The 25,710-nt window shown below is 36.4% G+C and overlaps 1 protein-coding gene across 2 annotated transcripts in view; it reads right to left on the minus strand.

Annotated features, from left to right (window-relative positions):
* Window positions 1-25,710, minus strand: part of DYM (dymeclin) — a 347,109-nt gene that overhangs the window by 74,902 nt on the left and 246,497 nt on the right. For both annotated transcript variants that reach the window (XM_036246013.1, XM_036246014.1), the window contains exon 14: window positions 21,324-21,426. In XM_036246013.1, the coding sequence (XP_036101906.1) occupies window positions 21,324-21,426 (103 nt within the window). The remainder of the gene's footprint in view (window positions 1-21,323; window positions 21,427-25,710) is intronic.

The following is a 25,710-nucleotide window of genomic DNA, read 5'->3' on the forward strand; positions in this document are numbered from 1 at the left end:
GGAAGGGAGGAAGAGGGAGAGAGAGAAGAGAGAGAGAAACATTGATGTGAGAGAGGCACACTGATTGGTTGCTTCCTGTACAACCCCGACCAGGGCTGGGGATTGAATGTGCAACCCAGGTACATGTCCTTGACTGGGAACTGAACCTACGACCCTTAGGTCTGCAGGGCATCGCTCTAACCACTGAGCCAAATCGGCCAGGGTGAGATTATTTTCCATAAAGATTAAATGAGGTAGCATCTATAAAGCCCTTAAAATAGTGTATGTTTTAAAAAGTATAAAAGCAAATACATTAAAGTATTTTAAAGAAAAAATAATAATTTTAATTTTAGACATTGTTACAAAAAAAGGACAAAAAGATAAGTGCCTTTCCAAAGTTGATAAATGAATTCAATTATTATAATTGCAAAGAACTTAGAAATCACATTTCTTAGCCTTAAATATAAGCCACAAATTCCACTTCTATTAATTTACAAAACTGGTTCTTTAAACAAAAACAAAACAAAAAATAAAGCAGATCCTTCAGAGGACAATGTATAGGAAAATTGACTTACATTTATGGAATAATATAGGATTTTATAAAAAGACATGCTTTTGAAAACGAACTATGTTTCCTCTGTACTCTACCAAAATTAGCTTCATCAGAAATCAAATCTGATGGCTTACTGGAGAACAGAAAAATACATGCAGAATATTGTGCCTTTTTCATTCATGGTATTACATTTTTAGTACACACGGCTTCCATTCCAGGAATGGATTCCAGATCAAAAACACTTACTTCTCAAAAGCAAACAAACAAAAGAACACTTTACTTTATTGCAGAACATCTCAAATGTAAAGACAAGAACCTGAGAAAATTGGTCCTGTTTTCAGAGGTTTCTGGTGGCTTTCGTACATGTTGGTAATGAACACGGAACAAGTTCTGTGCTAAGTAGTGATTTCATGTCAAAGGGACAAGTTGGCAGTTGTGGGAGTATCTTACCCTGTCAACAGCACTCATGGCTGCCTCATTATATAAACTTCCTTTTCCCTTTTAAGAGAGAATTTATACAGTTAAATAGTTTCAAATCATTTATTTTTAGTTTCCTTAAGAGAAGCATATGTATCTTGTTTGTATTAGTTTTGGGGAGATTCCAAAAGAGTTGTCTAAATTTCCTGCATTTCAGCAGAAAATAAAACCTTCAACAAAATTAATGGGACACTGCCAAAGTGGGGGAGAAGGGGGAGGGAATGCACAGGCAGGCCCCTTTTTAAAATTAATGTGCAAATGGCCTTCAAATCCAATCATTTGGTGATAGACCCTTGTTATCTTTATGTTGTTAATTCACTGGCACACACGCTGAAAAGCTTTGTAACCATGTTATTTCTAGCCAGAACTGGATTTGTCTCAACATATCAAGCTTCTTATAGCAAGAACTAGCTTTATATTACATGCAAAATCACAGCTGAAGAATAAATCCTGTGACCAGATGAGACAATGTGTAACCTTAATAATTCGGGAGTGGGGGGAGGGGAGAGCAGCAGGCAGGCATGGCAGCATCGTTCTTATGTGGGAATGTAAAACGATGTGCTCTTTTTCTTCGTTCCTTGGACAGGGCTTGAATGTGGCCTACAAGCCTAAACTAGAACCCTGGGAAGTCTGTTATTTAAAACATGATTACTGGTGGCAGGAAGGCAAGATAATGGTGGCTGCTAGGGGTCATTGGCTAACTTTACATGTTTTTCCATACTTGGAATATAGCCAGAGAACTCACAAAAGAGGAATGTTCTCATTGAAATCCAACTGAGTTGCAACCCCCAACAGTCATATTACCTTAGCAGGCTGCTCACACTGGGCAGATGGTGGGGTGCAGAAGAGTGTTCTTATTTCCCCAGGCCCCTCCTACATGCAGAAAAGAGTAGGCATACACCTGAGCTTGGAGTTTCCCAAAATTTGATGTTTTGCCTTAAGAATTAGTGTTGATTTCCATTCTTCTTCAAAATACATTAGTGTTTTATTATAAAAATAAATATCCTTCCACCCTATAAAAAAGTAAAATAATTCTCTAGGAAGATGAATCTTTTTTTTTTTTTTTTTAAATGGCTTTGATAGTGTACTGAGTGCCTTTCCTTGCCCCAATCTATAAGATGCCAGTTCTAGTCCAAGCTCTGCAAATCACTAGCTGTATGACCTTTGGTAAGTCACTCAACTTGAGTTGTAGTTTTTTATTTGCAAAAACAAGTGCTTATGAGATTTTAAAAATCCCCTCTTACTCATTAAGTCTTAGTTTCCACTTTGAATGTAGAAAATACTGAATTTAAAAAAGCAAATTTTATTAGAGTAACCAAAAATGTGATTGATGTAGAAAAATCTTTAGGGTGACCTCAAGCTTCAGTAAAATCCCAGAATTTACTTTAGATTACCCTAACACCTTAAATAGAGTCACTGTTAATTTGGAAGGAAAAATCCCCAACTCTCAATTTTTACTTGGAGAGTAAAAATGTATAAGGCTAAGTTTGAAAATAACCATTCTCTAAACCAAGGAACCTATTGGTTCTTCTGTAACTCATTCTTTTCAATGTCTGTCTATAATCTTTGATATTAACGCACAAAAGGGAAACAACTTCTACAAACTTGAATGTCGTGGATTTCACATCAGAGACCTATGATGCTTGGTATGCTTTTCATTCTTTCTTGGGAAGAAGAGTCAGTGGTGCTAAGAAGGCAGCCAAGAATCATCTATAGGGGAGCGATAGCCCTGAAATTTAAATTTAAAAAAGAAAAAACAGAGGGAGCTGCAAGTCAGTAGAGAGAAGCCCCAGACTGGAGTCTAGTCCCAGCTTTGCCATGGACTGGACAAGTCATTTTCTGGGCCTAGTTCCTGCAGAGTTAAAATAAAAGGGCTTTCTTCTGCAGGGAGCTCTGTAAGAGACCCAGACTGGCTTCTGCTTAGGATGTGGAAAGCTGCAAAGAATGCCTCTCCTGCCCTAATAATCAGGAAAAGCCAGATAATTTAGTAAGTTGTAAGTCTTAAAGTCACCAGAGAATGACAATAATGATTCTGCAAGGCAATCAAGTAAAATAAAGTCCCAAGAGGATGAGTCTCTAAGGAGAGGAGGAACACAAGCACTCCCTCGGCTCTGGCAAAGCATAGAGGAAGAGGTGGTTTCCACAGACGTGGGGAAGAAAAAAATCAGCTAAAATTTCAATGAATTCTTAAAGGCTAAATGTGGTCTAATGTGTCAGTCTGGAAAGGTGGCACCCCAGCTACAGTGGAGTTTGCACTCACTCAAAAGGTCCTTTCTACCAGCCTCCACTAGGTAACAGCAACCGAGGGCCAACACCATGACACGCGGCATTGTCCTTAGCATTGAGAGCAGGTACTGGGAATATAAAATAAGCAGCAGTTCTTACCTTGTACTGAACCTTAAACTTAACGATATACTGTCTAAATTTGTGAGGCAGACATTTGTCAGAAATGCTTTTTTCAAAATATGTGAGAAATTTAACATGTAAAAGAGGGAAAAAAACGTATTTTTACTTGGAAATAATATTACAAATACAATTGAGGAATGCTGAACCTCAATCTAGATACCAAAAACTGTTTTCAGGGATTCAATTTAGGAGCAATTATTCTTTATATTAAAGACTTCCTAGCTTTACAGAAAATTAGAGTATAGAAGAGGAATTCTGTGGCACAGCAGTTAACATCCCAGGCTCTGACCTTGATTCAGTCAAGGTCAATGGCAATGAGGGTGACTCAGTCTGCTGCTATAACCTGACTGGCCTTTGAATCCTGTTCTACTATGTACCGCTTATGTAACCTTGGGCAAGACTGATTCTAAACCTTGATTTCTCTATCAGCAAAACTGTTACAGTAGAGTGAAACTAACTAATGAATATATAAAACACCCACCCCAATGCCTAACATGCAGTAGTAACTCAAGAAATCACTGCTTTTATTAGTAAAGACACTAGTAATAATGAATGAAAGGTTCCAATTAGATATTGATATACTTGGGAGGTATATTAGCTCTATCAGGCACAAGTCAAACAACTAGACTGTTTTCTGACTCAAACTTCTATGTCTATTTAAAGAGAAATGCTTCTATGACATTGAAATCTGTGTTTTAGAACATCTGTGTGCATTACAATGAAATGCACTGAGCTAACTGTGAATCTGAGATCTTAAGAACCTAAATGCTACCATTACACTAAAATGGCTAATCTCCTTAGGAAATATGATGTTAAAAAGTATTCCAAGTCTAATGTTGAAATATACGTGACCTTTGAAACCCACTACATTATAATCATATTCCGTGTAATGACCAAAAGTTGTAGTATTTATGGTTACTTAATGACTGGGACCAATGCCTACATTTTGTCCAAACAACTGCAATGCTCATGATTCAGTCAAGGTCAATGGCAATGAGGGTGACTCAGTCTGCTGCCACAATTAGAGCAAGGGATCACTTAAAGAAGTTGCCATGGAAACTGTCTATTGCCCAGCAATGACGATTCAAAAACTCTGAGAGGCAATCTTGTATTAAATTTGCAATTTATTTCTTGTGGCAGAAACTAATTTTAAAAGCAGTTTGAAGGTCCTTAGAGTAAAGAATAATGCTTACTACAGGAAGAGTTACTAAATGAGACATCTTCAGTCTCAGTGTCATTGGACTTACATTTTCAAAAGCCTCAAATGCACCCCAAAACATATAAATAACCAAATTTTTATCTGCTATTGTTTGAGATACAGGGTTATAAAATAAAATATTTTCATTCATTATAATCTATTTTTGTGTTTCTAGAACATGAAATTAATTTTGAGGAATGGAATTTAATGTGTAAGTAACGTTTATAAATATTTTCATTCATTATAATCTATTTTTGTGTTTCTAGAACATGAAATTAGTTTTGGGGAATGGAATTTAATGTGTAAGTAACGTTTATAAGAGTCCAACTTATAATGGCTCACCCCAGATCATAATCTAGCAATCATAAAGTCATCAGTTGGGGCTGCTTGTCAATTTTGCTATATGGTGCTAATTTCTCTGGAAGAAAAAGATGCCTAATTTTATTTTGTGGATATTTTTTCTGAACAAAAGTTTGTAGAAACAACTATCAATATGTAAAAGATAAAATAGGGTGAGAAAGCCCTAGTGTACCATGAACAAAATTCTTCTTTTAAAGGCAAAGAAAAATTTGATATTAACACAGAATATAGAAAAAACAATCTATTAAAGAAATCTCTTCAATCAAAATGTAGTTAGTAGAGGCTGATTCCTGCCTTTCCTTTCTTCTATTGCATTCTTTAGTCAACTTGTATCAATTTGGGAATAGGAAAAGATTTTGTTACAAGAAAGATGAAAAGCAAGCAAAACACATTTAGGGTAATGCATACACTATAACAAGAAAATTTTCAAGCACTAGTATCAATTGCAACCAAGCCAAAATTCGCTTGGTAGCATTTTCATAAAAGTGATAGTACATGGAAGTAATATAATGAAGATGCAGCTTTTTCTACAATATGTAGACCATTAAGTGGAAATTAAATAATTCTCTTTGGTCAGCTGTCCTGTAAGAGACAGGCAGTTTTGATTTTTCTTTAGCTAAAGGAAAAACATGATTTCCTTAAGGTCCAAAGTCAGAGATGTTATTAGACTTTCACCAGCTCAAGTGGGACAGACTGTACAGGCACTACCTGTCAATCACAGACATGAGGTGAATTTTTGTAATGGACACATTCAGTTAATTTTGGTAAACACCTAAATGTGCACAGCAGCAATTACAGAAAAATATTGACCTCATTTCATCAATAAAGTCAATGACCAGTTAAAACTTTCCTGAGAATCACTTGTTTTTACCAAAAGATCACACTGGGAGTCAGGTGAACAAGAATTCTCAAATATACTAAGAACGACAATTGGCAGTATAAAATCAATTTTAGCAATGTCCAATCTGTCCCTCAGTACCTGCAAGGGATTGGTTATAGGATACCCCAACACAGGATATCAAAATCTGTGGGTGTTCAATTCCTTTATATAAAATAATGCAATATTTGCATATAACCTACACACATCTTCCCACATACTTTAAATGATCTCTAGATTACTTATAATACTACTAAAATGTAAACAGCTGTTATACTGTATTGTTTAGAGAATGATGACAAGGAAAAAAGTCTGTACATGTTAAGTACAAACAAAGCCAACCTGCAGGCCTAGCTACATAGCATACACATGTCAGCAATGTAACTTTTTATCCCCACTGAATATTTTCCATCTGGGTTTGGCTGTGTCCATGGATGTGAAACCCGTGGATATGGAGGGCCGGTTATAGTTGCTTTCTTAACAAAAATGCCTTTCCAAGCAAAATTTTTAGGAAGCAGCTTTTCTCCTTGTATGTGTTCGATTTATATTTAGGAAACATGTTGTGACATTATTTGAATTAATTTACTTGTTATATTCAACAGTCATTGTTAACTCTAACTCTTTGGTATGCCAACAAGCCAAATAAAAGAATGATTATAATCTTCTTAATGACTTCAACTTTATGTCAATTAAAATTTGAGTAAATTGGATAAGGAATCAGACATGTTGAGGGAAAAAAATGCAAAAACTGAAAGACAAAGACACAGAAGGAGAAACTAAAAATGCATGAACTGTGCAAACAAACAAAAAACTAGCTACAAAATGCCTTTTATGAAAGATCTCAAAACAGTTGCTATCTGAATACACCTTGTATCTCCTAAGAGCTTTGGTAACAGCAGAAATACGGATCCCTGTCATTTACAGGCCGTAGTAGGTTCTGGGGCAATGTACTCCAAGGAGCTGAGAAAGTTGTTTTAACTCCTTTAGGTTACCAGGTGAACTAACGCAATTTAATCCTTCCAACAGCTACCATTAGCCAACACGACATCCCAGATGAAATCTCTCATGTCAAACACTGAATGAATGGTGTTATGGAAAAGCACTGGATTAAGGCAGTGACCAGCGTACATAATCCCTGCCTAGGTGAAGTTCAGAGTCCAATGGGAGAGACAGTCAATTGTGGGAAATGCTATGAAGGCAAAGGAAAGGGAGAACAGGGAGGATAATAAATGTGATTTAGACTGAGACCTGAATGAAGCTGCATAGGAAGTAGCCTACTGAAGACTTCACATTACAATGCTTTCACGGGTTTCCGTCAGTGTCATTAGAGACTTTCAATTAAATAAGAAAAAATATCAGAAGAAGAAAAAGCCTCATTGTGCAATGCATAATTTATTAGCAGTTTTAGCCAATCTCTCTTGAATTATCAAAAATCAGACTATGCTTAATAGAATGAGGGTGCCAATGAATCCTTTACTTTATAGGCTAAGACTTGGAGAATAATTATTAAACTCATTTTTGAAAATGATCCCAAATATTTTTTGTACATAAGGTTTCCTGTTTTTATTTTCTTCCTAAACTTTTGTTTTATCAAAGTAACAAATGAATATAATTTAAAAGTCAAGGATACTACTAGATTTGAAACAAAAAAAGAGCAGTCCTCTGGACCAATCCTTTCCTTTCCCCTAACTCCCACTCCCCATAGGCAAGTATTTTGAACCATTTTAGCTATTTCCTCCTACATCTGTCTTCTTATTCTGAAATGTGTGCTAGTATTTTTTGTGTGTGTGCTAGTATTTTTTAATTTTCAATTATCTATTGACTTCTCCTCCTTGAAAAAACGAGGCCTTTCCTCTTCTAAATTAAATTTAGAATCAGCTTAAGTTTTTCTAATTTACCAAACTGTGAAAATATCTATTCTTTAAACCACCACATGAAAGAAACAACTAAAAAGAAATATATCTCTAAGCTAAAATGCTAAAAGAAATGAAACCAAGATTTAACTGGGAACCTGAGAATAAGATCATAATTCAAAGTTTATGACACTGCTTTAAGACAATGGCAGTTAACCAAATCCCCTTGTATCTGAATACCTTAACTGCAAAAATGTAGGAGAATGCACAATAATTTCTCATGCTTTGTTACTAGAGTAAAAGCTGAGACTGTATGAGTTGGAACATTTTCCAGAGCACCTTCTAAACTCAGTTAGGCCTCTCTTAACTATACCCCGTGGTCATTCCCTTTGACTGACAAATTTATTTTGTACCTCTCAGAATATGACAAACCTAGCTGGTTGTTTTGTTTCTTTTCTTTCTCTCTTTTGTTTTCTTGCCTTTCTTTATAAGAGTCTGGCATTCCCAAAAGGCACAGCAGTGATCCTGCTGGCTTGCTCTCTTGCTCCTGTGTTATTACATTTAATTTGTGTGCTTTTATAACTTTGTACTTCCGCCCACAGGCTTTTGAACAATGGATACCCATTCAATAAATCCAAGAAATAAATGACTTGATGATTCTAAGTGCTTTGAACTCAATGGACAGAAGGATATACATAAGCAATATAATAGTAAGGACAGTAGGATAAAAAATTGAAAAGAAAAAAAACAATCTAAAGCTTTTACAAAAGCTCAACACACACGTACACTATTGTCATCCTTAGTTACACAGCATTCATTTTCCTCATTTGTATTCAGTTCTCAAAATCTCTTCCTCTATATTTTTTAAGAGGAAAATGACAAACATGCAAAAATACATTATACATGCTTTCAAGGAGTATTTCCTTTGAACCACGGATGGGATGGTAAGTTCAAAGCTTATTATATAATGTAAGAGACAATTAAATATATCATGCAACCTCACAGAAATAATTCCAGTGCTATGATGAGGCCATTTGGAGATTCCTATAACCTTAGTTGTATGAGTACACTTTGATTTTACTACTATTCATTTGGTTTAAGGATAACTTAATTTAAATTCTAACAGACGTACAGATTTCATGAAAATTAATCAGAATATTTAGCTACTATGAGGTTTATTATTATGAATTATTATTAATTCAGGTACTAATATAAAACTTGCACTTTAAACAAGCTTAACTCGCCCTGGCCAGTTTGGCTCAGCGGTTAGAGCACCGGCTTGTGGTCCCAAGAGACCCGGGTTCGGTTCCCGCTATGGGCACGTACCTCGGTTGCAGTTTGTCCCCGGCCCTGGTTGGTCGTGCAGGTGGCAGCCACTCGATGTGTCCCTTTCTCTCTCTCTCTCTCTCTCTCTCTCTTCCTCCCACTCTACCTCAACAAAAAAATGGAAAAAATGTCCTCGGGTGAGGATAAAAAAATAATAATAATAAAAAAAAAATAAACAAGCTTAACTCATTAGTCCACACAAGAACTTCATAAAGTTGGATATGCTAAGAAATAGAACCAGGGGTATAGACATATTCAAAGGTAGGAAAGGCTAAATAGAAGACTGAGAATAATTAATTTTATACTCTGTCCTAAACCTGAATTAAAAAAAAAACCGAATCCCTAGAAGAATCTTCTCATGATTAACCTAACTCCCTGTCAGTTTATACTATTCAAAATAATTCCCATTTTTTCATGCACAAATACCACCTCTGCCTGGCCCAAACTAGTAGATATGTTTTAATCCTCATCTCATCTTCAATTTTCAATCCATAGTTGGTTTAGCATTTCTTTCTCTTTAAGACATGCCCATCTGAAACTATGTACTTGGGATATCCCCAATTCCCGTTATAAGCATTTTCTCTTCTATCCAACTTCTGAAGGTTGGAGGCCCCTCAGAGCTCTGGACCAATTCTATTCCTCTCATGCCACTTTCTCTCATCAATCGCGATGATTTTGAATATCTTATTCAGGTTGACGACACCGACATTTCCATTTTCAGTACTTCTCTTTGTTCCATGTCACTGTCATCTCTCACCAGGCTGGTTTAATTGGCTTCTCAGTCTCAACTCTTACCTCTTTAAATCTCTACTCCATAATACTTTTTCTTTTATTTTTTTATCCTCACCCGAGGACACTTTTTCGTTTTTTGTTTAGATAGAGTGGGAGGGAGAGAGAGGAAGAGAAAGAGAGAGAGAGAAATATCGACGTGAAAGGGACACATCAAGTGGTTGCCACCCGCACCACCCAACCAGGGCCGGGGACAAACTGCACCCGAGGTACGCGCCCTTAGCGGGAACTGAACCTGGGTTTCTCTGGACCGCAGGCTGACGCTCTAATCGCTGAGGCAAACCGGCCAGGGCCCATAATACTTTTTCAAAGGTACATCCATTGTTCGAAACCCTTCATTGACTTTATGCCGAACTATATAAATAACATTCCAAATCCTTACAATGAATAACCCACCAGGCCTGACATAGCCTGACACTGACCTATACCTCCAATCTCATTTAATACTACTCTTCAAGACATTTTGGACTGCTTACAGTTTGCTGAATAAACAGAGCTCCATCCTGCCTCGGGGTATTTGCACATGCTGTTTAAAACACTCTACCCTCACTCTTCCTCTGGCTGATTCTTATTTATCTATCAGGTCTCTCAGTTAACTACCACTTTCTCAGAGAGAAAATACCTCATCTTCTTACGCCCCAAAATCTAAATTGGAATTCTCACAATTCTCTTGCATTATGTCACAGTTATTTTCCCTAGACGTATTTATATTTTTTGCATTTAGGTGCTTGCTAAATAATTTTTTTCCCTCTACTAGTTCTCTGAGGTGGGGCAGGATCCATCTCTGTTCATTCATCACTGTATACTCAATGCAGCAGCAAAACATGACATGAGTAAAATCATGTATTTTGAATGGATGATGCCCTCCTTGAATTTCTGCTGTGCGCCACTTTTTTTTATCCTCACCCGAGGACATTTTTCCATTTTTTGTTCAGATAGAGCGGGAGGGAGAGAGAGGAAGAGAGAGAGAGAGAGAAACATCGATGTGAAGGGACACATCGAGTGGCTGCCACCCGCACGACCAACCAGGGCCGGGGACAAACTGCAACCAAGGTACGTGCCCTTAGCGGGAACTGAACCCGGGTCTCTCTGCACCGCAGGCCGACGCTCCAACCGCTGAGCCAAACCGGCCAGGGCTGTGTGCCACTTTTTGTATTTACTACATTTAATCATATTTAAAAGCTAATAACAAATTAATAAAAGGAATGCTGTGCTTATTTTCAAATATGGAAATTAAAACTCAAAAAGATTAAGTAGTCACTTCTATTATATTTCTGGGATCAGTTCTAGAGTATTTCTGTTAGATACAGGCCTCCTCTCTTGTACTTAAATTTCTGGTAGGGAAAAAAGAGTCCTTTGTATATTTGCATCTGGTACCTAACAAGTCATTTTAGGCAAAAGAGCAGGTTAACACTGGCGTCACTATTCCAGTTACCTTTTATTTGCCACAATCATGAACAACAGAGCACACCATCATTCCTCTAAATAGAAAGGCAATAAGGCGCCACTGATAAACAAAGAAAAGATATATGCTGAAATTTCAAAAGTTAAGAAAAAGATATAATTCATAGCATGCTCTGAAGCCCAAAATTAAATCAGAAATAGATTATTCTTATGTTCTGATAAATTTTTCCCAGGAAGAATTTATGGAAAAGCTCATGTTGCCTTCCATTCCTGAACAATGATAAATATATTTGAATGAATATAATCATGGTATGATAATATCCATCATTTACTGAAAACCTGCTATGATCAAGGCATTAGCCAAGAATGCTATATGTATAACCACAAATATTAAATTCAACTCTACAGAGTAGATATTAGTATCCTCATTTGATACATAACTGAAGCTCAGAGAGCTACAATAACTTCTCTAAGGTCACTAACAAAATATTTACTAACCAAGGTAACATACTTATTTAGTAAGTGCTAAAATTGAGAGTGAACTCAAGTCTGACCTGCAGTGTAAACTTATTCCATTACGCTACAGGGCACTAAAAAGAGACTTTTAATTGGCCCTCCTCGGTTTTTAGTGATGGAAGAAAAAAGGACATATTTTCCTATCACAAAGGTGGTAGAAGCTGTAGCGGTAGTAACGATTGGCCACTAACGCTTACATAGCACTTGTTATATGCCAAATATTGTACTAAGTGCTTTCTGTGCATTCTCTAATTTAATTCTCACAACAATCCCATGGGTGACGTATTATTGTTTTTATTTAATAAATGAGAAAACCAAAGATCAGAGGGGTTAGTAAGGTCAAGGTCACAAGAAGGTTAAACCTAGTTTTTTTCAGATTCCAGTGCTCACATCCTTTAACAACAACAACAAAAACTGTAGTAAAAGACAAACAACATTTACCTCTTAATCATTTTTCTACTAGTTCAGCAGTGCTAAGTATATTCACACTGTTGTGCAATTCCTTTATCCTGCTTTATTTTCCCATGGGACCCTCTAACGCCATTCCTTTACCTGTGCTTGCAATCATTACACATCTCTCTCTTCATTAGAATGTAGGCTTCATGAGAGCAGAAATTTTTATCTCCATTGGGCAGAGAAAAGTACCTAATAAAACAGTAGTTGTTCACTACTTGTTGGATAAAAGAATAAGACATTTCAAGTACCATACAGAGTGTGTTTATGTATACATTACTCTTTTGTACCTGGTATTACTGTTAACCTGGAGAATATTAGTAATTAAAAGGAGTATTCACAATGGGTATGGGAAACTTAATACTTGGAGCTGGTTAATGAGCTAAAGCACTACTAATAATGAAACAAAAATTACTCTTGTCCTAACTTAACTTCACGGACCAGTGATAAAGATAATGCCTGATTATTAAAGGCTCAGTACTTTTTAGCTTCGAACATGACGTTAAAAAAAGATAATCATTAATTCAATCACTCAACTGATCAACTAGCACTGTATATTAAGGGAAAAAAGGTATTTAGAGCAACCCAATACTCTCCTCATGACCTGTCAAAATACAAATTTGAGACCATAGAAACTACCAGGTGAGAGATTACAAGTGACTCAAATGCGTGAAAATAAGTAACCATGTCTACCCTGTTGGTTATTAAACAAAAATGCTAAATCTTTTCATTTCTGTGATACCAAGTATATTTTAGGAAAGAAATTTAGTTCATGTCAACTATCCAAAAATAATTTTGTTGTATTAACAAATCAAGAAAACCAATATATTCCAATCATGAAATAGCCTCTAACAACTGTCAAAGCAAAAATTAACTTGCCTTTCTACTTCCCAATGTATAACACTTCTCATGACTGAGATCTCTCATCTCAGAACCCAAGTAACTTATGAATAAATTAAGAAACACTTTAGGCTTAACTTGATCATGTGTTTATTGAATCTTCTAATAATATCTGAAGTCTAGGTAAACTGATGCTTTCATGCTCATTTTTGCATGTATAAGGTGCTCCCCAAATAGTCTTACAAGGATTCTTAAGAATTTTTCAGAAACCCATGAAATTCCCAGCCAAAAAGTAGAGCTGAATTCTCAAATACAATTTGTTTTCAGAAATTAAATCAACTAAGAAAAGAGTTGTATTTCCACTCATACAATGAGTAAGATTACTGGGTTTTGGGGTCTTATCTGAAGAAACTAAAAGTGCTATTTTAAAAACATTTGCAGCTTTGACTATAATCAACTGTAATAATAAGATACCAGCTCAAAAAAATTCTTTTCATTTAAACCTCTTTTGTAATACTGCTTTTTAATAACCCTCATAATAGCCGAATTAAAGGACCCCAACAGAAATCATTCATCCCACATAAAACAAACATTGCTTTTTCTTCTTAGCTTTGTTTTACAAGCTACATTATTTCCAGATGACGCTTGAGGGGACTATGGTTTCAAGAATTAGATGTTTAAATAGACAGCTGCTTTCTATTTGCCATGTAAATTAAGGATATATCAAAGAAAATTCCAAATAGTAGACTTCTTTTCTTCCTATTAGAAACTACAAACTCAGGCAGAAAGGGAGAGAGAGATGGAGAAACAATAAAAATTTGAGCACACAGAAAATTAAAATAATGATTTCTTAAATAACAAAGAATTTGAAAAATCTCAGGAAAAGGTGTTTTTTTATTAGCTCTGCACAACAGCAGGTAAGAATTTTTTCACTACAATGAGAAGGGGAAAAAAAGAAAACTGTGATCACTGGTTTTCACAAATTTATCACACACTGCTACTGAATTTAATATGCATGGGTTATTTTTTCTGCATTCTTTAAACTTCTTAGAACGTTAATTAATCATTGCCAGATTTCAATGCAAACACATCCTATTTCCTTTTATAAGCTAGAGGAAGCAACATAAAAGTTATTTAAGTATTTTTAATGATAAGTAAAAAATTCTTTAGAATATTCTACCATACACTGTAAGAAGAGACATGACAAACTTCCTCTTCAGGAATAAAGAAAGGCCAATATTCTTTTCCTCAATTGAGGCGTGTTTTTTTAAGAATGAAGGAATTAGTGTTATTATTTTTTTTAACAAGAGGAGAGTGAGCCCTCCAACTAAAATTATCCTTACAGGCATTCTCAGTACCTTTCTGGAATTCCTTGTTCAGAAGTGTATCCAAAGCCAAGTTATAACACAACCAAGAAGATCGGTCTTATTATGTTAAACTCAGGTCTGGTTTTTAATTAGGAAAAAAATGGCAGGGTGGGTGGGGAACTTGCTCATTTGGCACAGGCTTCATTTATTTGAATTTAAAAATCAATTGTATTAAAGAAGAAACTTCCTGGGACCTAATCAATGTGGGGCTTGAGACTGCTTCAAGTTCAAAGCAGCTGTGTTCTTTAGGGATGTTCACCAATCTTATTGACCAGATTTGACTCTGTTTTGGGTTTTGTTTTCTTTTCTTTTCTTTTTATACTAGTTTCTACATTATGAAGTAACTATAAAGATCTTAATTCAAATTTCATGATCCTCCATGGCGAATTGGTTGATTCTAGGGTTGGAGCAGGGGAAATACAAGATGAGTTAGAGCATCTTAAGGATTGATTAAATAAATAAATAAATAAATAAATAAATAAATAAATAAATGGAAGAAAGGGAGAGAGGAAGAGAAGAAGAAAAAAAAAAAGAGATAGGAACATACTCAAAGGGCAGATGACACTACCTAAAAGAGCTCCCAATGGCCAAAGTTGGACCTACCTACCAAGGAAATAATAGTCCTGGTTATAAAACAATGAATAAAAGTAGTATCCAGGAGTCCATACTGATATAAATAATAACTACATAAATAAATACACTGGGGAGAGGCATAATTCTCCTTGCAGAAGAATTCTATTAATAAATGTAGGAGAAATCAGACAAAGAGAAAAAATCATTAATAAATCAGGAAAATATGCTGCAGGCAAGACAGATCAAAGGATACTAAAATTTGTGGGGAAATGTTTAAACAGAAACAGGATATTGGCATAATCTCAAAGTATCCCCCCAAAATATATAGTAATTACAAAGGGAAAGTTGGCAAGTTTACAGTGAAGAATCTTGGCAGACATCACCTAGCAAGGTGTTCACAGTAAACACAGGTAAACATCCCAGTAATACCAACATCATGTATATAATGCGCTGAGAAGGGCAAATAACCTCTGTAGTATCCTTCCCAACAATGCATAATGTTGACCTAAATATGAGAAAATGCCAGATGTATCCAAGTTGAGGGGCATGGTACAAAATAACTGACCAGTGCTCTTCTAAAATCTCAAGGTCATAAAAGACAAGGAAAGACTTAAGGAGACATGATAACAAAATGCAATGTGGGATCCTAGAAAAGAATGTGGGATTCCAGTAATATTAAAATTCTAAAACTAGTAATATTCAAATTAGTTAACAGTATATCAAGGTTAATTTCTTAGTTTTGACAAATGTTCTATGGTTATGAAAGACATTTACAAAAAAGGAAGCTGGGTGAAACATATATAGAAATTCTTTAAAACTCTTCTTTAAGTCTAAAATTATCTGAAAATAATAAAGAAAGGAAAGAGGAAGAAAGGAGAGAAAAATAAAATGTGTCTATATTTGAAAAAGAATATATTATGAAGAAGAATACAATGTAAAAAGTATAAAGTTCTACTTTCCTTACCCTGCAGTCTGACTCCCCACAGGTAACCACTATTTAATGGTTTCTTGAACATTATTCCAGAAAAATTAAATGCATATTTTTAAACACACATATACATTAACCTATATACCATAAAGTGAGGATTTTAAAAAACTAATTTAAGTGTTATATCTTTTCATATAAACCCATATAGACTGAATTTACTTTTTAAAATATGGCTGCAGAGTATTGCATTGGATGAATTTGTACTTTGATTCAAACAGTCCCCTGTTGGTGGATATTTTACTTTTTTTTTTTTTTGCTTAAACTAAGGTGAAAAATACACACACCTTGGCGTAATTGGTTATGTAACTGATTTTAGCAATTTCTAAAGTCACTCTATAAGAAACATGTTTTCCTTCCTTGAAAATAATTTTTTCAAAGTATAAGATTTATTTTTCTGCGTTTACCCCTATGCCATAATGCCTGCCAAACTTATGTCTAATTGCTATTAAATTCAACAAATAGTTTTTTCTATTTTTACTAGTGCTCCAAGTACTACCTTTAAAAAAAAAGGCCTCATCAAGATAAAATTCACACACCATAGTCTTCATTGAATTAAAACATGCAATTCATTGGTTTTTAGTACATTCAGAGTTGTGCAACCATTCCCACAATCTAATTTTAAAACATTTTGATCATCCCCAAAAGAAAACCTATACCCATTTAGCAGTCACTCCCCAATCGAAACCATCTACTACTAATCACTGTAAGATTTGCTTGTGTGGCCTTTGTTACTGGCTTCTTTCACTTAGCATGTCTTCAAGGTTATCCATTTGAAGCATGCATCAGTACTTCATTCCTTTTAGTATATGTGCTGCTGAAGCAAGCACACTTCCTTCCTTTTTATTGTTAAGTAATATTCCATTGTATGGATATACCACCTTTTATTTATGCACGGACCAGTGACAGACATTTGGATCGTTGCCATTATAAAAAATGGTGCTATGAACATTCACATTTTTGCGTGGAAATATGTTTTCAATTCCTTAGGTGTATTTATTACCATATGCTGGGTCATATAGTTATTCTTTGTTTAGTCTTTTGAGAAACTACAAATTATTTTCCAAAGCAGCTGAATAATTTTACATTCTCACCAGTTATATGAGGATTCTAATTTCTCCACACCCTCACCAATACGTGATTATCTGCCTTTTTTATTATAGTCATCTCAGTGGGTATGAACTTCATTATGGTTTTGATTTTCATTTCCCTAATGGCTAATGATGTTGAGCATCTTCTGATGTGCTTACTTGTCATTTGTATGTCTTTTGGAGAAATATCTATTCAGACTTTCTGCCCATATGTATATTTTTCTTTATTGATATTAGAGAGAGAGAGAAAGGGAGAAGAAGAGAGAGATAGAAACATCGATGAGAGAGAACATCAACTGGGCACCTCCTGCATGCCCCCCACTGGGGATTGGGCCCACAACCTGGGCATGTGCCCTGACCAGGAATCAAACTAGCGACCTCTTGGTGCATGGGTTGACGCTCAACCACTGAGCCACACTGCCCATATTTTTTAATGTAGTAAAGCTTTATTGCTGATTTGTATCACAGTCCTACAGGGTACCCAGTTAGCCTTATTTGAGATGATTCAGGGGTCCAGACACTGCCATCCTCTGAGACCTCAGAATCTCCCAGTGGATTTCCTGCATCTAGTTAGCATATGATGAGGGGAAGAGAGGTGTGGACGATGGTACAGTGGTGACATCACTTCCACCTACGTTCTGCCAGCAAGAGCTAGTCAGATGCTCCCCCAACCCCTCATCAAGATGATAGGGTGTTGGCAAATGTTGCTTAGCTGTGTAATCAGGAAAGGAAATGGGTTTTTCTGATTCTGGTTCTTGCTCTTTCTGGCTTTTGCCTTTGCATTTCATTGCTTGGAATGAATGGGAAAGTCTCTCCTAAGAAAAGATTAAAAAATCCTTTGATGATCAAAGGGCAATGTAATTTGGTTCTGTATGGTTCCACCTAGAATAAAAGTTAGATTCTTCTCATTTAAAATAGTTGCTAAGGTGATGGTTACAAATTAGAAAAACAAAGCTTATATGACATTGTGACAATAGTTATAATGCAAAACGATGCCTATCGTTTAAAAAGCAACTATAACTCATTTATTATTTTTGTTTCAGTTTCTATATTGAGGTTCTGTTGTATATGAACAAAGTTCTTTATTTAAAACAATTTTTTGAAAGATTCTTCTTTAACAATCCTCTGTCCTTTTAGTCAGTGAATTAAATTGTATTAAGACCTGATATTAAGACACTAAAGCTTAGCTAAGTCAACTGAACTTCACTTGCCTCCCTAAACACCTTCATTGCCCCTTTAGCGGCTGAAGTACCAGCTATCACTCTGCAGTGGCATTCTTTCTCCCCACAGAGGACCTGAGTGCAATTTTTGTTTATTTCCCCTTAAGCAGCCAGGGCATTTCCTCATTATCTAGGACTTGGTAGAAGGCTTCAGGTCTCCCCTGAGACAGTCAGGCAAATATGGTTGTACTAGAGTAATAATACTAATGTTTTTGTAACTTGCTATTTGCTTTCTATGTTGTTACTCAATTGGCTTGTGAATTATACAGTATAATGAGAATAAACATTTTCTTAATAAACTCAGAAACCTCTAGGTAGACTGAAAGTACTCCATGTACTACAGTGAGAAGAAAAACACATCCTTATTTTAAGCACTTATTCAAAATCTGTGCTAATATAGTTTATCCAATCCTGGTGTAGAAAGTATACATCAGGGAATTCACTGCTGCCTTAAGACCCTTTCGTTTCTTTTTTCATGTTTTACAAACACGTGGTATGAAGCATTAATCCAGGACACAGAATTTTATGCGGTTGTTGGTTGACAAAGACACTTAAGTAAAATATCTGGGAAAGAAGAGGGAGGAACATATTTTATTTCCCAGTTAGTGACCAATTTCAAAGAAAATGACAATGAGAACATAGTTTCAAATGTGCAAATCACTTACATGTAGTGTCTGAGCAATGGAATGGTGAATCGAAAAAACACACTGAGTTATCACAAAAGAAGAACATACTGCAGTGTGTACTTTCAAGGTTGCTGCTTTTTAAATCACCTTCAGATCAGTGGCAGGAGGAGCGATTCAGCTTTCACCACTACTACTGAATCAGTGTTACCCACCCTCTTCAATGAACTCTGAGGAAGGGCAGCAAAATTCAAGTTCATAAACCCATTTGGGAAATGTTGTGATTTATAAAGTCTCATACACACAAATGTTAAAATAAGGATTGTCAATGACAGATTCCAAATGGAATTTCCCCAGTATTTCTAGGAAGCAGATGCTTTAAGAAATTCATTTTTACTTTTAATGAAAATTTCATGCAAGAATAGTCAGTGACTCTAACAACTGAAGTTCAATAGGAGAATTCATATGTCTATTAAAGAGTTCAACATCCTCTCATGGTACTATTATCTCCATAATTGGCAAATACTATTAAATATGACTCATTTTCTCAAACAAATACTAATGTTCCGGATTCTTATTAGAGGGGAATACTGCTAGGACAATCTCAAGACTATATACATTCAACATATTTTTGTGGAATAACAACACAGAAATACTACATAAAGCAAATGACAGTTGTACAAAAATAACAAAACATTTACAGATGAACCAAATTCAAATTCTTAATAAACACAATCCCAATTGCCACTGTGACCTTAACTGAGGTTCCCAAGGAGCCATAAAGAAGGAATAGTTTTCTTATAACAAGTCATGGCAAGGACAGAAGTAAATGAGCTATTACACTAATTTTTTAAAAGTTGAAAATATTCAACTAGCAAGAAAATCTTAAAAGATAACTGTGTGTGTGTATGTGAGAGAGAGAGAGAGAGAGAGAGAGAGAGAGAGAGAGAGAAGTACTTTGGAATGATAAACTTAATACTTTAATGGGAGGATAGATCATATCACATACACACACAAAATAAATAAATAAATAAAAGAGAAGAAAAATAGCACCAGTCAGGCTGTGGCTGCACACAGCTATCTCTGTTTATCAGCGACTGCTATCCGGACTGGGTGCTGTTCCCACAGTCTCATATCAGCACAACCATTTAGAAATGAAACAAACCACAGGAAACAAGCAAAACAACTCTCCGGCTGTCTGGTATGCACTGCCACTTCAAAATCAGAATCTAAAAATTCTCTCATAAAGTTTCTAAACATCAACCCACTAAGTTGTTGTCTGGGGATTTAGAGAGCTTATTAGAGCTTGATGAACTACTTTTGTGGTTTATGACAAGATAAATTTTAGCATCCTCACTACACCATGTTCCAAAATGTCACAGATAGTGGCACTGCCCTACAGGAACTCATAATGCCGTCTCCTTCCTATTATTATATAATGCTATTCCATCATCATCCTGACGTCAGGTGGTATTACGCTCTTCATCTTTAAAGTGGATGGAACAAAGGCAACATGTCACTTCTGTTCTCTGCTGATCATGGCTGTCAAAACTAGGAGTAGCACACTCACCTGCAGAGCCAATTACAGTCTCTTTCCCAGGAATGAGAATTAGGGCTTGAATACTCTGACCAGTGAGCTAATGGCATGACACTCACAAGGACGTGTCAGGGGTGGGGAGGTAGGAAGAGGAAGGGCTGGGGTTGCTATTTCAGTCAGCAAATGGAGAAACCTGGCCTATAGGAAGCAGAATAGCACTGAAGAAAAAAGCAGTAGAGAACAGAAATTAAATAGCCTCAAAAAGACAGAACATTCTTGAATCCAATGGCTTTTCAATATCAAGTTCTCTTTCTCTATGAAATCCATGTTTAGGTCCTCCCCATAAGTGAGAAACATTTGCATAAAATTCCTTTAAAAGCTCTCCTTTCATTTTTCTGTAATTAGTTTGAGAGGGTTTCTTGACTAAGGTACTAAGAGTCCTAATTATTAAATATCACTAGTTTAGGGTTAACTTTTTTCAACCATTTGTTAGTAATCAATAATCTTAAGTCCCTTGACTTAAGATGTCACTCCTTGTCCGGCTGCTGTGGCTCAGTGGTTGAGCGTCAACCCATGCACCAGGAGGTTGCTGGTTCGATTCCCGGTCAGGACATATGCCCAGGTTGTGGGCCAAATGCCCAGTGGGGAGCATGCAGGAGGCAGCCAATCAATGTTCTCTCTCATCGATGTTTCTATCTCTCTCTCCTTCTCACTTCCTCCCTCCCTCAAATCAATAAAGGAAAAAAAAAAAAAAGATGTCACTCCTTTATTTGTGTATTAGAGATTTCTAGGGCACCAGGATCACAGGTATATCTTGAAAAGAGAGGGGTTTTATTATTTATAAACTTAGCAATGAAAGGAAAAATTTGTATTGACAAAGTAAGGTATCTACTTACATAATCTGGTAGAGGAACATCATTGGAACTTAGTGAACCTCTCAAGGACTGTGTAGCTTGTTCCAGAACTTTGTTGTGTTTTTTAGACAGCAAGGAAAACAAACTGAAAAACAAAAACAAATAAAACTCCAATTATATTAAAAGGACTAAATGTCTCTTTTTCTAGATCTTATATTAAAGTATATAGTTCCATAGAATGTCAATCATTCTAAAATATACTTGTAATGATACTTTTTTCATGCCTGTGATAACAGAAGAGTTAACAATACTATTGATGTAACAAAAAATGAAGTGAAGAGAATGTTTAAATTATAAGGGTTCTAAAGTATAAAAAATTCACAAGTTAAAATTATATTTCAAACAGGAGAAATTTTCAGATTATTATAGTGGAAAAAATAGTAGACAGACATTTAGAAAACTTGGGTTATGAAATGACTTTATATTCACAGTGTAATTTATCATAAGTCACATGAGCTTGTTTTATCTCAAGTTTCTCATCTTTCAATTGAGTGTTTTGGGTCAGATTATTTCTCTAGTATAATATAGAGTCTATGATTTAATATTATAGCTTTATATTCTTATTTCTCAAAAAGTATGACTTTAAATATACATATTATAAGATTTCTGTCTCTGACCATGATGAACTATCTGGTACTGAATAACTCTCTTGCTGTAAACAACTAAGAAACTGGAAAAACTATATGAAACAACTGTTTTCAGATGTTAATCTGAAGTACAGAATTCTGATCCCTAAAAGAAGAGAGATCTACAAATGGCAAGTTTCAGCCTAGAGGAACATTCCAAACTGTAGTTCAGAATGGTGGGACCCAAACAATACACACTCAATATTGTGCTGGGCTGAAAAGACAGAAATATAAACTTGGGGCCGCTGTGGCAGCTGGAATTTGCAGGGCAGATTATTAGATGGGAGGGAAATGCAAGAGGGAGGTCCAGAAATCTGCCAAAGGGTCTTCCTGAGTGTTTGGCTAAACACTAAGCTGTATAGTACAGAGCAAGACTCCACAAGATGTGGTTGTTAAACAACTACCCAGAAGCTGAAAACTAAACAGACTTTTGGAGATCACAAAAGATTGAGTGGTACTGGAGTTCCAACCAGCCAGAGTGGGTAAAACTCCCTGAACATGGGCATTCAGTTGCATTCTCAGAAAGTCTATGTTTGAAAAGTAAAGCTAATCAAATTCAAAGTAAAAATTACTCCATTCTAAAATGTACCCTAACAGACCTAAAATGATCAATTTCCAAAGAATAAACTAATTTACATTAAAAGTAAATGGGCTAAACACGCCAATTAAATGGCAGAGATGGTCAGAGTGGATAAAAAGCAAGAACTAATCACATGCTGTTTACAAGAGTCACAGCTGTAAATTTAAAGACACAGATAAATTAACATTGAAATGAGGTAAAAAAGATATAAACACTAAGCATAAGAAAGCTGGAATAGTTCTATTAATATGAGACATAGTAGACTTCGGGACAAGTCTAAAATATACTTGTAATGATACTTTTTTCATGCCTGTGATAACAGCAGAATCAACAATACTATTGATGTAACAAAAAATGAAGTGAAGAGAATGTTTAAATTATAAGGGTTCTAAAGTATAAAAAATTCACAAGTTAAAATTTCAAACAGGAGAAATTTTCAGATTATTATAGTGGAAAAAATAGTAGACAGACATTATTAGAGATAGAAAGATTTTTATAATGATGAAAGGGCTAATTCATCAAGAAGAAAAACAATACCAAAGGCTTCAAATATACATAATTATATAATTATGATATTACATCTACTATAGCTAATAATTAAAGAATTCCTCTTTGGCCTGGCCAGTGTGGCTCAGTGGTTGAGCACTGACCCATGCATCAAGAGGTCACTGGTTCGATTCCGGTCAGGGCACATGCCCAGGTTGTGGGCCCAGTCCCCAGTAGGGGGCATGCAGGAGGTGGCCAATTGATGTTCTCATCTATGTTTCTATCTCTCTCTCCTTTTCCCACCCTCTCTCTCTAAAATCGATTTAAAAAAAATTAAAAAAAATACAAATGAAAAATTCCTCTTTGGGCTAGATGGCAACTTAAAAAAAAAGACAATTCTGATTCCATGTACTTTTCCATATAGATCTGAGGTATAATTGTAGTATTTTTTAAAAAAAGGTCAAAACAGTACTCCAGTATTTCTTAGTGATACTATGCTAAATAAAATATTACTTTAAATATATTTTTAGAAAAATCCCGAGACTTCTGGTCAAGATGGCAGCATAGGTATGAGGTATCGTATCCTCCCACAACCACATCAAAGTTACAACTAAACTACAGAACAACCATCATTCAAAACTGCCTGAAATCAAGCTGATGGAAGTCCTACAACTACGGGATTAAAGCAGCAGCCACAGGAGACTGGTGGGAGGGGCGGAGGGGACGGGCTGGTCCCACACCCACGTGTGGCGGATAAAAATCAGGAGGACACCTCGGCTGAGAAGGTCCTCCCTGAGGACTGAAGGGTCCCCATCCCACACCAGGTGCCCCACTCAGGGTTCCAGTGCCAGGAAGAGAATCCCCATAACTTCTGGCTGGAAAAACCAGTGGGAACTGAGGCTCAGGGAGGCTGATGCGGCCGGAGCCCCAGGCAGCTCCTTAAGGGGCCCACGCACGGACTTATCGGACTCTCTCCCTCTAAGCTCAGAGGGGAGGCAGCTCGAGGGGCACCAGAGACATACAGGGAAGAACTGAGCTGTTTGGCACTGGAGCGAGGGCTGGAGAGGGGGCTTTCTCCAGGAGAGACGTGCTGTCAGAGGCCTTTGTTCCTTTGGTGAGCCCTTCCCTGGGGCGGCAGACAGCCACCAAATCTGGGACTCCAGCAACCTGGCTCACACTGGTAGCCCCGCCCTGGTGACTCCCTGAGGCCCCGCCCCACCCAACTTTCAGGCCCACCCAAGCTGTTGCCACTTGCTTAACCATAGGATTGGCCTGTCTTGGATCCTGCTTCAGGTTTTCCTAAATTCTTTCAAACAAGCAGCATCTGGTCTCAGCTAGCCCTATACCTCTCGTTAAGTAATACACAGAAACAAACATGGGGGAGGGGGGCAGCCAAAATGAGGAGACAAACAAACAGGTCCCAAATGAAAGAACAGAACAAAACTGCAGGAAAAGAACTAAGCGAAATGGAGATTAGCAACCTAACAGATGCTGAGTTCAAAATACTGCTTATAAGGATGCTCAATGAACTTAGTGAGAACCTCAGTGAACTTAGTGAGGGCCTCAAGAGCATAAAAAAGGACCAGTCAGAAATGATGGATGCACAGTCAGAAATAAAGGAGGCATTAACTAAAATAAAGAATAATTTACACAGATTCAATAGTAGAGAAGGTAAAGCCAAGAAGCAAACCATCAATTTGGAATATAAGGAAGCAAAAAACACCCAATCAGAACAGCAAAAAGAAAAAAGAATAAAAAAAAATGAGGATAGTGTAAGGAGCCTCTGGGACAACTTCAAGCATGCCAACATTCACATCTTGGGGTGCCAGAAGGAGAAGAGAGAGAACAAGAAATTGAAAACCTGTTTGAAACAATAATGGCAGAAAACTTTCCTAATTTGGTGAAGGAAACAGACATACAAGTCCAGGAAGCATACAGAGTCCCAAACAAGATGAACCCCAAGAGGCCCACACCAAGACACATCATCATCAAAATGCAAAAGGTTCAAGACAAAGAGAATCTTTTTTTTTTTAATTTTTTTTCTTTATTGATTTTAGAGAAAGAGGAAAGGAGAGAGAGAGAGAGAGAGAGAGAGAGAGAGAGAGAGAGAGAGAAACATCGATGGGAGAGAACATCGACTGGCCATCTCCTGCATGTCCCCCACTGGGAATTTGGCCCACAACCTGGGCATGTGCCCTGACCGGGAATCAAACTGGCAACCTCTTGGTGCATGGGTTGACACTCAACCATTGAGCCACACTGGCCGGGCAAAGAGAGAATCTTAAAAGCAGCAAGAGCTAGCTACCTACAAGGGAGTTCCCATAAGGCTGTCAGCTGATTTCTCAAAAGAAACTTTGCAGGCCAGAAGGGAGTGGCAAGAAATATTCAGAGTGATGAAAACCAAGAACCTACAACCAAGATTACTCTATCCTGCAAAGCTGTCATTTAGAATCGATGGCCATATAAAAACTTTCCTAGACAAGAAAAAGTTAAAGGAGTTCATCACCACTAAACCATTATTATATGAAATGATGAAGGGTCTTTTTGAAGAAAAAGATAAAATATATGAACAAACAAAATGGCAATGAATACATATCTATCAACAATGGAATCTACAAACAAAATGAACAGGCAGAACAGAAACATTCTCATAGATACAGAGAACATTTTGTTGGTT

Source organism: Molossus molossus, unplaced genomic scaffold, assembly GCF_014108415.1.
Source record: "Molossus molossus isolate mMolMol1 unplaced genomic scaffold, mMolMol1.p scaffold_m16_p_6, whole genome shotgun sequence".
In the NCBI taxonomy this organism is placed as follows: Eukaryota; Metazoa; Chordata; class Mammalia; order Chiroptera; family Molossidae; genus Molossus; species Molossus molossus.